The sequence below is a fragment of the Boleophthalmus pectinirostris genome, unplaced genomic scaffold (assembly GCF_026225935.1).
Source record: "Boleophthalmus pectinirostris isolate CB_2022bp ecotype Guang Dong unplaced genomic scaffold, ASM2622593v1 HiC_scaffold_21, whole genome shotgun sequence".
Taxonomy (NCBI): Eukaryota; Metazoa; Chordata; class Actinopteri; order Gobiiformes; family Gobiidae; genus Boleophthalmus; species Boleophthalmus pectinirostris.
In genome coordinates this window covers 30,419,276-30,433,767 of record NW_026571175.1, presented here as the reverse complement: position 1 = coordinate 30,433,767, position 14,492 = coordinate 30,419,276, and the positions used below count along the sequence as shown (strand labels likewise).

The 14,492-nt window shown below is 39.0% G+C and overlaps 1 protein-coding gene across 1 annotated transcript in view; it reads right to left on the bottom strand.

Annotated features, from left to right (window-relative positions):
* Window positions 1-13,185, bottom strand: part of septin7 (septin-7) — a gene marked incomplete at its 5' end in the record, with an annotated part of 91,830 nt that extends 78,645 nt beyond the window's left edge. Inside the window, 1 exon segment of the mRNA XM_020925974.2 lies at window positions 13,035-13,185. Within this exon segment, the coding sequence (XP_020781633.2) occupies window positions 13,035-13,185 (151 nt within the window).
* Window positions 13,186-14,492: the final 1,307 nt, after the last annotated feature.

Below are 14,492 nucleotides of genomic sequence, written 5' to 3'. Positions count from 1 at the left end.
AGGTAAAGCTGTTTAATGTCACACTGCGGAACATTCGAATCAGGGAGACGCTATATCCACAGAAACAAGCACCTTTAATGATGTAATTTTAACTTATATTTAAAATGCTGAAACTTCAAAAACAACATTCCCATTTTTCATTTGATTAACTACCCACCTTCAACCAGAAGAATGAAACCACAAATCTCCCCCCCAGTCTTTAAATGGGACTTTCCCCAAACCAAAGTACACAGTAAAACTTTCACGAGCCCGGAGCATAACAAACCTGTGACATATCCTACATCTGTTGGTACGACCATCCATTACCCGGAGTCTCGACCTGTCACACACCGTTCTGTCTGAAAGCCCCGCGTGTGTGTGTGCGTGTGTGGCATTCTTTGTGGAGCATTGAACTGTCAGAGCTCCATCTGCAGTGGCAAACATCAAGGTCACCCCGGCCAACGTGGAAATCGCTCCCAAATATTGACTTTACCAACCAGCGCGGATGGCCCAGATTCAGCGGCGTGCAGAGAGAGAGGGAGAGGGAGAAAGAGAGAGCGCCCGCCACACCTACCGCCGACATGTCAGTGCACACAAGCAAAACAGATGCGTCAATACAACTGCGCTGCTCCAAACGCGGTTATAGACATGGTGCCGTTCTTTCTTGTAGTGAAATAATATTTGTTTTGTCCTCATAGTGTTTTTGTGGAAATAGCTTGGGCCTTGAAAGGTGCAGTAGACATTTTCTGTAAGGATGCACCAATAGTACTACGCCGAGTCAGGAAAGAGATGCTAGACTGGATATTGGTTTAATGATGTCTGTTCAGCCGTAGTAACTTGCAGGATAGATAAGTTACATAACAACTAAGGGTGTAAGAAAAAATAAAATAGTCGATTCAGTGATATATCCTGATACTTCACTGCTCAGTTCTCAAATCGATCTAAAAAATCGCAATATTTTTCACAACAAGTCTGTTACATTCACTGTTCTCATTTTATATTTCACAGAATTTTGCAGTTGAGTAATATTAGTAGAGCTGGGGATCATTAAGAAGTTGCCGATACAATACATAGACCACGATACAATACATATCTCGATACAGTGCGCTTTCGATTCGATACGAGATATTTTAAATCGATTCAATAAAAAATAAAGGCTAAATCGTAGCTGTGATATTAAAAGTCTTTGTTAAATCACTTCTTGTGCAAAGTTAATATGATAAAAGCTCATTTTAATCATCAAAACAGTGAAAATGTCAAATGTGTCGCATAAACGAGTTTCCTTCCTCTAAACAAGCAACAAAACTGTAGCACCGCAACAAAATAATTTTGTAAAATATACCAAAAAATAATGTATCATCACATTAAACGATATGATATATCGATATTTTGATATTTTTGCACACCCCTAATTATCAGAAGTAATTACTGATAAATCGCAATACCTCCAAGCCTGTCCTGATCATGACTCCTGGTTTAGTCCTGGTTTAGTCCTGGTTTAGTCCTGGTTTAGTCCTCCTCTTCAGCCATGGAATCAGTCCTGGTTTAGTCCTGGTTCAGTCCTAGTTCAGTCCCAGTTCAGTCCTAGTTCAGTCCTGGTTTAGTCCTCCTCTTCAGTCCTGGTTTAGTCCTCCTCTTCAGCCCTGAAATCAGTCCTGGTTTAGTCCTGGTTTAGTCCTGGCTTAGTCCTGGCTTAGTCCTGGTTTAGTCCTGGTTTAGTCCTCCTCTTCAGCCCTAAAATCAGTCCTGGTTTAGTCCTGGCTTAGTCCCGTTTCAGTCCCGTTTCAGTCCTTCTCTTCAGTCCTGGAATCAGTCCTAGGATAGTCCTGGGTTAGTCCTGGTTCAGTCTGTGGCGTATGCAGCGCAAAAGTTTGATATAATCTTGGCTTAACGGGCGGGTGCAGTGCTGTACTACGCAGGTGCGGGTCTCCAGAAATGGACCCGTGCAGGACTCTGCGCTGTACAACTCCATTACGGAATAAATGAATCTTCAGTTCGTTATTTAAAGGAGGAGGAAAATAACATGAGGACGACAGCAGCAATACGCTTTGAGAAGGATGCAAAAAGGGTTGTGAGAAAAGTGTATAAAGTGTGTGGTGAGGGGTTTTACTGCCTTAAAACAGATATAATAATTGTAAAATATAAAGCTGACTACTTCGAGGATTTCACCTATCGCGGGTTATTTTTAGAACGCAAACGAGGGACCGCTGTATGTATCCAGTCTCCAAAGTCGTAGGCCACAGTGCAGCACAGTTTATGTTACTGGAGACCATTTAGGATACAGCCAACTTTCTGCCAAGTTGTTTTGTTTTATGCCGTCTATGCTATAATTAGGTTAACAAACACGGAATAAAAACCTTTTAAAAGATCTATAATGTTTTGTCTTCATTACTCCAACTAAGCCCTGCCACTTCCCCTGTTACATAACACTTTAGTTGTGGAGAATGCCTCACTGTTTTTACGGTGACAAAAACACTGCATTAGTCACTGAGGCTGGCAATGCTTGTGTTGTATATTTATGATCTGCTGGAAAACTTTACAAGACGGAGAAAGCTGCTTTAAAGTTGTGCGGTGGCATACATCAAAATACTTCTTATGGAGCCATTAAGAAGAAATTAGTGCAGTTTCCTTTCTGCTGTGACCTGAACTCTGCATGTCTAGAACTGTTTAATAAAGAACACATGATGTAATTGTTTCATTAAAGCTACAGAAAACATTTACTGTGAATTTGTTATTATAAAACGGAAGATAACGTTTCAATATTTGTTTTGGTGTGTATTTTTTCCGTTTGTTTTGATAAAAACTATATCACAGTACTGTTTTGAAGTTCTTTGAATTGTGTTTTGGGTTCCTCCCATCCTTAAAGGGCCCATATTATTCTATGTACTTTTCTATGTTATAATATTTCCTCATCAAAAAACACACTCTGAGCAGTCTTTGTTTCATTCACACATGTTTAACACATAAACTCTGCATATTTAGGCTGAGTTCTTCCCTCAAACAGAAAATTGTTTGTACTACCTTGTGATGTCATGTGGTAATACAGGAAGTGCTCCATTGAGTTTTTAAACTCCACACACCTTCACTAGAGCTCGGAAACCCGACCGAAGTTCAGACAAATTTAGAATTTACAGTATGTTTGGGCTCGGGTCGGACTCGGACACATCAGCGACTCGCTTTGAGACTCATAAGTGTTAAAGAGATCAGAGCACTACACTTCTAGTTTAGATACAAGTCAAAACTGTGTTATTATTTGTGAAATGTGGTGCAATCATAGACTGTATATATGAGTGAAACGTGCCAAATAGAAAGTTCGCCAGGAGGCTCTTCCGGCTCCTTCTGATCCTGGCTCCAATTGACTTAACGTATTTTCCGGACTATTAGGCGCTCTGGATTATAAGGCGCACTGTCATTAAATGGTCTAATTTTGAACTTCTTCCACAAATAAACACCGGACTTCAAACGAATCACAACAGTTGGATGGGTCAGTGGTTTTGTTTGTTTGTCACGTTCACGGTGACTCTGTGCTTTGTTCAGTTGTGGCGTGTAGGGAGGGTGCTGTCTGGGGCCGCTGGATTGTCGGCGTGTTCGCAGTGACTCAGTTGTTCAGTCGTGTCTAGAAGTGGCACATTGCGCTCGCTTTTTCGGTTCGTTCCTCCATTCCGTTCCTCGACTTCGTGGAATGATGAGTGTGTCTGTGGGTGTGTTTCGCTGTGCGGTCGCTGTCTGCTCCGTGCGTGTTTACGTGTTCTGCGGCTTTGTAGTTTACTGAAGTCGTGCTGGGACACCCGAGTGGATTCGTGTATAGGGCGCTCTGGATTTCGGGGCGCGCAATCGTTTTTGATGGGGTTGGAGGCTTAAGGGCGTGTCTAATAGCCCGGAAAATGCGGTACATTTGGATCTTGTTGCCCTTCTCTCTGTACCTGCTGCAGTGAGCCTCGTCATTTGGGTATTAAAATGTTCGTATTAACCTACTCTACATTATCCTGATTTTTTTTTTTTTCCCTATTTTATTCGTCAAAAAAATCCTACTCATAACAAAATCTGGCTCCAGAGGAGCTGAACGCTACGGGAGACGTCACACTCGCGTAGTCCACTTCTTTAATACAGTCGATGGGTGCAAAACTTCAGATACATGATTTTTAAAGCATAAAAAATTGGCGATAAAGTCCACAGGAAGTAGAGTCTCTATCGCGAATCTGCAGCTTCACCTCGATCTGTGCGCTGTGTGGATGTAAACAAACACATGTGAGGAACTACTCCTGCCTTTTTACTTTTAAATAACGCCTCAAACTGGATTAATATCGCTGGTTTTGTGGACCGAGTGTCATTATTTGCGAAGGACAGTTTCTATGGATAATATGGATGAGATGCAGCACTTTACGAGAGGTGAGTATTAAAGTCTTATCATTATTTTCGCTATATTCTGAGTTTGTATTTTGCATCTGTGTCCGTCAGAGAAACACAAACAATATCCTGGCCTGTGAAAATAGTTTGATTTTAATTGTGTTGGGTTCGTACACAAATATCTCAATTCCTATCGGGCTCGGTTTGGATTCGATCACTGTTCTGTCGGACGCGGGCCAGGGTCGCACAGAAAAATCTGGCCCGATCCACACTCTGACCTTCACTAGAATCATTTGGATCATTTCAGCCCTGGAATTGCCAATCTCTACAAAACAAAAAGATAAAAAGGTTCGCTGTTAACTTGAAAGATTCTACTTCATGAACAGAGCATTTTGAGCTTTGGAGATGTAAACAGACCAATAATAAAGGGTTACTCAAACGTGGGAATTAAACAAAATACAACTCCAGGATTTTTTTTTGATGAGATAACAACATTCTAACATGGCTTAAAGCTCACAAGAGTCAATTTTGCGTAATATAGAACTTTTAAATAGCAACTGTTATCAACATTATCCCAAATGATGTGTGAAGAGGGCCCATTTTTCTTTCTACACTTTTATTACATGTCAGAGTTGAAACAAATCGTACTTTCCCCATCAAAACTTCCACACCGTCTCTCACTCGCCAATAAACCAGACTCTCCTCGCTCTTCTAACCGTCTGCGAGTCAAATGCACGTCTCCAAATTCCATAACATCCCATAAATTCCTGCGCTGTGGCTCCCCAGCGGGCCAGAGCTCAGACCCCTCCTCCCCGCTCGTCTCAAAAGCACAACGTTATCTCAATCTTTTTTTAGTTAGTTTGGGTTTAGTTTTCCATTAAAATTTTTTGTTGTTTTTTTTTTTATTTTTTTTTTTTATGCTGAGATTTACAGTTTGTCATGTTATAACTGAAACGTAGAATAAAAAGAAAACACTATCTCTTTTTTATTTGTTTGTTCTTTTGTGCTGAGATCTCCAGGGGTAAATATTTGTTTGTCATAGAATAAATGAATGAAATGAATTAAATAATAAAAATGATTAATATGTTTGTTTTTTGTGTTGTTGTCCTTTGGTTTTGTTTTTTTGTGCTGAGATCTCTGGGAGTAAATGTTTGTTTGTCATATTATAATAAAAAAATATATATAATAAAAGGAATTAAAAAAAAAAAAAAAACAGCATCTCTTTTTTGTTTGTTTGTTGTTGTGATTTTTTTATTTCTTTTTTTATTTTATTTTATTGTTTTTTTTTTATGCCGAGATCTCCAGGGGTAATGTTTGTCATATTATTATAAAATATATATATATACTAAAAATAACAAAATAAAACAACGACACCAATTTTTTTTGTTTGTTTATTGTTGTGATTTAGTTTTTTTGTGTGGAGATCTCCATGGGTAAATGTTTGTCATATTATAATTAAAAAATATATAATAAAAATGAAAATAAAACAAAACAACATTATCGCTTTTTTTGTTTGTTGTTGTGATTTTGTTTTTTGTGCTCAGATCTCCACCAGTAAATATTTGTTTGTCAAAAAGAAACGCCATCTTTTTTTTTTTTTTAAGGTTTTTGGTCATTGCTTGTTAGTTGTCGTTTTTTTTTGTTTTTGTTTTTTGTGGGGTTGTGCAGGGTTATATGTTTGGAAAGGAAAAAAAGCAACAAAAAAAAAGCACAGTGTTATCTCTCCCGCTCCATCGGCTCGGCCATGACAGCACCAGCAGAGCGTCCAATTAAGCCTTTCCTTTAATTACACGTTGTCATATAACAGCCCCTTTCCTGTGAGCGCTGGCACCGGGGGGGAACTCCAGGGCGGGCACCGAACGCCGCCTGGGGGAACGGGCTGCACTTGTTGCTATGGAGACGCTCGGAGAAATGTGACATCAGCTGCTGCTCCACGGCCCGGCCCAGGCGAGGAAGCTGAAGGAGGGGCGGGGGTGCTCGGCCGTGCCCTGGAGACTCAAAATGTTCAACTTTTTGCAAACACAGGCTTCTGGAAAAGTGACGAGACAACGAGACATGCTGTTGTGGACTGTTGAAATATCGATATATCGTATCGTTTAATATGATGATACAGTATTCATATCGTGGGCTGCTGTATCGATATCTTGCCAAGAGTATTTTTTGGTATGGTAAAGAATGGCAGATTGGTTGATGTCAAAACTTGGGGGAATAGTTGATTGCCAATGAGGTAAAGATGAAAATATTGGAAAAAAGTGAAAAAACGCCTTATTTTTTTGCATTAAATTGAGCCAAAATCATGTAGAAATGTGTTTTAAGGTGACTGAATGTTGTCACCGCATGTGTCTTTGCATCTGGAATGCATTTATAGACAGCTTAACCAACCCACTGAGGATTTCAGGAAATTTTAAATTTTTCAGAATTTTCTATCTAAAAATGAAGGTTACCTACACTAAAATGGCCACAATTTTTTTTTGGGCGATATTTCCAGAAGAGCAGACCCTCCAATTACTGGTCCTTAGGGTTACAGTTAACAAAAAAAAAAAAAAACACAAATAAAAAGTATGGCAGACGATGTCAGGTTCAAACGATTTTCTAGAGCTTTTGAAACTTTGGCTCCCTGACTATAAATATTTTGTTACAGTGCTACAGTTTTGTCATTTGTTCAGAGACAGGAAACTCATTTATGTGACACATTTGACATTTTCACTGTTTTGATGATTAAAATGTTTGTGTTTCATATGAACTTTGCACAAGAAGTGGTTTAACAAAGACTTTTAGTGTCACAGCTGTGATTTACCCGTTAAATTTTTATTGAACCTTATTGAATCGGTTTGAAATATATCGTATCGAATCGAAATCCCACTGTATCGAGATATGAATCGTATCAAGGCCTTTGAATCGAAGTATGTACCGTATCGACAACTTCTTAAAAGATACCCAGCCCTAGTTAACGCAAACAAAATCTATAAGAATTAAGAATAAGAATTAAATTTACATAGCTATGTAACTTTCCTCAGAACGCTCAAGTTTGTAGAAAGTACTACGGGGATCCTTGTGGGGTCAAGACTCTGAAACACTGAGCGTTGTGCAGGTCAAATACAATTTTAACTAATTTATTTTGGTGTTTTTATGTAACTACGGTTGTATGAATCCCAGATAATCACTAGCAATACGCAAGCAAGACTCCAGGTTTGACTACCCTAAATTTAAGACTTTTTTAAGACCCTTTTAAGACTTAAATGAAAATTAAGACCAACATTGCACCATTATGCGGGCGAAAAACACCAGATCCAATTCTAATCATGACCAACCACCTACCAGTACTAAATCTAGAATCTAATAGGCACTGTAAAATAAACTTACACTTCCCCGTGATCCATCCAACGTCTTTCCACTGTGCTGATTGTTGACTCATTGCCGCAGGCGCCAGAAACCAAAGTATTGTTTGTGAATACTCCAAATTAAACATTCAATCACGTTATGCAAGTTCACGTTGTTGTTATTTTTCCCTCCCTCCATTTAACATTACTCTACAGCCCGGTTGAGTTTACAAATAAATAGGCTAATGAAATTTAAGACATTTGTGAGAAAAATAAAACTCGCACAACATGATTTAAGACTTGTTAAGGCCTTAATTTAGGAACATGAAATTTAAGACTTTAAGACTTTTAAGACCCCGTGAATAACCTGCTCACAACTTGATGTTACGCTATATATATATATATATATATATATATATATATATATATATATATATATATATATATATATATATATATATATATATATATATATATATATGGAAATTTCACAAACAAACATGTCACTTTTGCATAATTAAAGACAAAATATATTTATCTTGGTTATAATAATTTGTTACATGCTTAGACTTAGACTTACTTAGACTAACTTTATTGATCCATTAAGGAAATTATTTGGACACAGCGGCTCACACATCAGAATATGATAAAATAACAAGGAAGAAAAATATAAATAGTAATATATTATAAATAAGTTCCAGAAATAGCAAGAGACTGTTGTCAAATAAGGCATAATTATAGAAATGTTTATCAGGGTTCCGACTTCCAACTTTTCCATGAATTTTTCATGACCTAAAGTGAATTTTCCATGACGTTATGGCACCTACATGTGTAGAATTTATCATACTAAATATGAAATGTTAACCCTTTCCACTCACCTTATGGTTTGGTATTATAGTTTTTTAACATTCAAAATACTGTCAGTGCATTTATTGTCGTCTCTTTTAAACAAAAAGGTGCATACGTTCGGAAATAATCATAATAGTCTAATGAAAACTTAACACAACACTGCAGAGGCGTGAAATATACTAAATATTGCACGACTTTTCCAGGATTTCCATGACTGTGGGAATCCTGGTATATGTACGAGTAAAGAATTTATAAGTAATAAATATATCTCAGCTTTAATACAAGAGGTGTTAAGAAAAATAGTGCAAAGATTATCTGATTTTCAAGAGCTACCGTGACCTGCTGCCACTCTCAGACGCTCATGGCCATTGTTTGTGTTTACAAGCAGCCTAATTTTGGCCTAATTACCCTTCCATTTCCATTGTCACTCAAACATTGAAAATACCGGCGCAATCGAAGTCTACAGCGACCAGTACTGACCATCCCTAAAAGAATGCGTGTTCATTCACTCACCGGGCTGTAGCTCTTTTTGAATACCATGTCAAAGCCCCCAACTTCCCCAGACTTGAACCGCATGACCCCCCCCAGGACAGGACATGACATAACCCCAGTATAGAGCCTCTTCCTGGGCAGGTTCAGGCGGTGGGGCTCTTGTGGGTGCGCCCGGCTCCATCAGCTGCTCTCGGCTCTGAATGGAACGACAGGAAGCCCCCTCCCAGCGCTCGCAGTCTCTCAGCCGGCTCAGCGCTCAGGCATTTGTTTTAAATATGTTTCCTGGATTCTTGTTTCACGCATCCTCTTCGAATGCAACCGCGACTACTGAAACTGAGCAGCCACAAAAATGTTCAGCGAAAAGTTGTAAATGTAGATAAAATAGCTCAGAACACAGCCGCTAACGACACCAACCCTCTTGAAAGTGGACATACAACTCTAACCACTTAAGCTGGTGTTAAAGCCATTTATAAACAATGACAATAGCTATAGCCTAGAACAGCTGTAATATTTTCCATTCCAAAGCAACCAACAATAACAAAGGTGAACTATGTACCGTATTTTTTGGACTATAAGGCGCACTGGATTATAAGGCGCATTAAGCAAAACAAACGGGCGGCACTTGAGTCTGATCCCTTAGCCCAGGCGTCCACGATCCATCGGCAGATCGTGGTGTAATTCGCCGGGCGTTGCCTCCCTGTCTTGGTGAATGTGGATTATGAATGTGAATGTGGGAGGATTATTAAGTTGTTGTTTTTTTTCTACGAAGATGACTCAAATATACATTGAGTAATAATGTGTTTAATGCAGCTTTGAGCACATTTGTTTATGCTTTACAGAAACAAAACTTAAAACCACATGGATAATTTGAATAAACTAAGTGCTGAAAAAAAGGCTCCTTGTGCGCAGACGCGGTGCAGCTTCTGTCGGACTAAAGGACACGACTCAGTGGAATATGAGTGTTCTTTCTGTGACAGAGGATGTGCTGCTGATGGTGAGTCTGTTCTGTGCTTCTATCACATTGGAGATGGTCCATGTGGAACTTTTCAGAGATTATAAGTCTGCAGATCATACGCATAGACCGTATATATGAATGGACAAATATTCTCTGTAGCGTTTCATTGAGGTCATAAATGCAACACAATATCATCTTTTATACAGAACATACCGGTAAAAAAAATTATACGCAGTGTTATAATCATTTTAGACATCAAAAGGGTTTTGTAGCTCCGGGTGTTTTCTTTTCTGTCAGATGGTCCGAATGGCTCTTTGAGTATTTAAGGCTGCCAACCCCTGATATACATGAACACCAGGTTTAAATACTAGCCTATACTTCACCCTTACTCCGTGAAGATCCTGACTATGGTAGCCATAATGCTCTGACAATCCATCAAGTGGTTCGGCTTCGTAGCTTACCAAAGTCATACTAAAACATTTTGATAGATTTTTGAGCTCGTGTACCACATAAAATCAATTCGATGTCAGGAAGCACAACCAGAATTAATACATAAAGTGCACCGGATTATAAGGCACACTGTCGATTTTTGAGAAATTTAAAAAGGATTATAAGTGCGATTTATAGTCCGAAAAGTATGGTAACTTTTCTGGTGATCGTCTACCTCCTGCCTGTTCCATAGTATGCCATTAAGCCAATTTATCTCCATGGAAACAAACTTATAACGCCACCAGGCCAAGTTACAGGTCAGATCTATGGAGAGGCCACCCAGCAGAGAGAAAGACATTTCTGAACAAAACCTTTTTAAGTGAACAAATATGTTTAAAGACATACTGGAGAATATTCCAGACAGAGCAATGACATTTCCATGGAGACAAGTAGGTAATGGACCCCCGCTATTAGAAAGTCAGCCAATCACAACACGGCATCTTACTTCCAACCAATCAATCCAACCAAGACCATATATAGTCTGTCACATCCTTCCTGCGTATTCTTTCTATCTATAGACCAAAAACTTGCTCGACCGCAGCAGCAGAACCACAAGTCCCCTCAGCCTCTCCATCTCCCCCTCATCACTACCAGGGTTTAGGCACCAGAGTGGGTAAATTCCACTAGGGCCACACTATTAATCACAATCAAATCGAAATTGCAATTTAATGGAGGCAATTGGCAAAAGCTGCAAGGTTTGAAAGTACCATAATTTCCTCCACAAACAAAATACTCTTATTCTGCATTAAAAAAACGGCTGTACCCTGTTAGTTTAGAGCTGTAAAAACATGTTTCGAAATGTGATTCTTTTGTTAGTCTTTTTATCAATTCTTCTGGACGAGTTTAAAATGCGAAGCTTGAACAGAATCTGATTATTAAAACATAAACAGCAAATTGAATCAGAATGCTTGTCAGAAAACTGAAATTAGATATTCAGTCCCGATTTCCACAAACAAAAGCATCATTCTCTTCCATCACTGCATTCCCAGGATCTGAACCAGGGACGCACCGATCCAACATTTTCAGTTCTGATACGATTCCAATACAATAGTACCTGATACCAACCGATACCAGAGCTGAACGGTATTTATTTCCTTAAAACTAAATAATAAAAAGAGACAAAACAGATCCGAATGTGTTCTGCACGTGTGATTTATCTCTTAAGTAACGACAAAACAGCTTTGTGTTTAATATCGACAGAACAAATATTTGGAAGCTGATGTCCAATCCAGCAAATTCTTCAGTATCGGCGCTGATATCTGATACCAGTATCGGATCAGTGCATCGCAAATCTAAGCACCAAAGTTCATTTCGATACTTTAAACCCCAATCTTCCATCTTGGTTGAATTTGTGAATTTAGATCTGTACAAACATGTTCTGAAATGTGATTCTTGAGTCTTTTTGTCGATTCTTCTGGAAGAGTTTAAATAGAATCTGATTATTAAAACATAAACGGCAAATCAAATCACAAAGCTTGTCCTCATTTCTACAAACAAAAGCATCATTCTCTTCCATCACTGCATTTCCAGGATCTAGACCAGGGACGCTCCAGCTTTTTTAGTTCCAATACCAATTCCGATACTAGATCTCAAGTATCTGCTGATACCCGATATCAACTGATACCAGAGGTGAACGGCATTTATTTCCTTAAAACTAAATAATAAAAAGACATCCAGAACACATTTGGATCAGTTTTGTCTGTGATTTATCTCTTAAGTAACAACAAAACAGCTTTGTGAAAATAAAAGTTCAAACATTATGAGACTTTCTGGGCCAAATACGACCAGTAAATCGTCTCATTTCATTGATTTATATCGACAGAACAGATATTTGGAAGCTGATGTCCAATCCAGCAAATTCTTCAGTATTAGCGCTGATATCTGATACCAGTATTGGATCAGTGCATCGCAAATCTAAGCACCAAAGTTCATTTCAATACAGGAAACCCCAATCTTCCATCTTGGTTGAATTTGTGAATTTAGATCTGTACAAACACGTTCTGAAATATGATTCTTGAGTCTCTTTGTCGATTCTTCTGGACGAGTTTAAAACGTGAACTTTGAACAGAATCCAATTATTAAAACATACAATTTCCACAAACAAAAGCATCATTCTCTTCCATCACTGCATTCCCAGGATCTAAGCCAGAGACCCACCAATCCAGCTTTTTTTTTTTTAGTTCCGATACGATTCCGAAACAATAGCTCAAGTATCTGCTGATTTCCTTAAAACTAAATAACAAAATGAGACAAAACTGATTCAAATGTGTTGTGCATCTGTGATTAATCTCTTAAGTAACGACAAAACAGCTTTGTGAAAATAAAAATTCAAACTTTATGAGACTTTCTGGGCCAAATACAAACAGTAAATAGTCTCATTACATGAATTTATCTCGACAGATATTTGGAAGTCAATGTCCAGTCCAGCAAATTCTTCAGTATTGGCGCTGATATCTGATACTGGTATCAGATCAGTGCATCCCTAATCTAAGCACCAAACGTTCATTTCGATACTTTAAACCATACTCTTCCATCTTGGTTGAATTTGTGAATTTATAAAGACTTTACAGAGCCTGTGGAGGTGCTCAAAGACACGGACTTACCCACTACCATGAGCGTGAACTCGAAGCCTCTCTTCACTGATTTTCTGTACACTTGGTTGGGGAGGTTTGCGAAGCCCACGTAGCCCTCCAGGTTCTTCGGTTGCTGTGAACCAAAAATAAACTGGGTTAAATCTTCTTCTTTGGCGGCAATTCAACAGCTCTGGGACATAACTAGTGATGCTTACAGACAGAGCACTGGAACAGATTTCATTTTAAAGCAGCGCTGTTTCTGCCGGAGGAGTTTGGACTTTTTGATTCTCCAAAGAGGCACACTGCGATATAGGACTAGGGCTGCGCTCAATTTAGCAATATTTTTAAAAAATCAACAAACTATGAACATAAAACACAAGTTGGATAATCTTAAAACTAAAAGGTTGAAGGACTCCAGTATCAATTTGGACCTTGGGCAACAAACTTTACCCCCCTAGAGTGAATATTTAAGTATGAATGTGGGGTGTGAGTGTTTATTTTATTTTTAATCTTGTAAAATAATTATTAGAGGTGGTCAGAGGCAGCCACATCTTTGCTGTCAGACCCCAGGGTGGTTAAGGTTTAGTAACACTTTATTGTCCGAGTAGGAGTATTTGTGAACCTTCTGACTCATCCTTCGCCCTGACAGGAGCAGTGGGTGTCATAGTGCAACGCCTGGGGACCCATCTCCAGACCTTGAGCTTGGCTGGGTTAGGTCTACCTTTATAGGAAGATTTTGTGCATGTTTTAAAGTTGACGTGTGCATTGTGAATGAATAAGGACATGCAAAACAACACTGTGCCCAAAATAGATAATATGCCTTTAGTGTAGATCAACTTTTTCCTCTGATGAGCTACCTTTACAAAACGAAGTAAAACGAAAATTGAGTATAAGAGCCACATCCTTAGACGAGTACAGTTAAGCTACGTTCAGACTGCAGCCTGAAGTGACCCAAATCAGATTTTTTTGGCCCTACGCGACCTGTATCTGATCTTTTAATGACAGTCTCAACAACACAGATCTGACACAGATTTTTTCAAATGCGACCCAGGTCACTTGAATATGTGCTCCTAAAACCGATACATATCCGATCTTTTGACATGCCACTTCAGTCTGAACGGCCAGGTCACATTCATCCCACCTACATGCTCAAAAAAATGTACAGAAACGTTCTTCTCTTCATAAGAAAATTGTGAATGAACTCCGTGTCCGTGAAGCAGTGAAGCACATCGCAATCCCACCACTGTTGGCTGCGACTCTGCACCCACACGTTCTTTTCTATGGACGTTGCTGCCACTGCCCCACAAAAAACCATGTCCAAAAACCTCATCCTTCTCCTTCTCAATCTCCTCCTTAAAACAAATAAGCTGTACATGTTCTGGCTCCGGTACGACAGCAAATTTAAAATCTCCAGGTGCTCAACGCCACGACCATGTTTAAGTGACTTCCGTAAAGACTGAACACGCTCGCTGTGTGTGACGTTGTCGT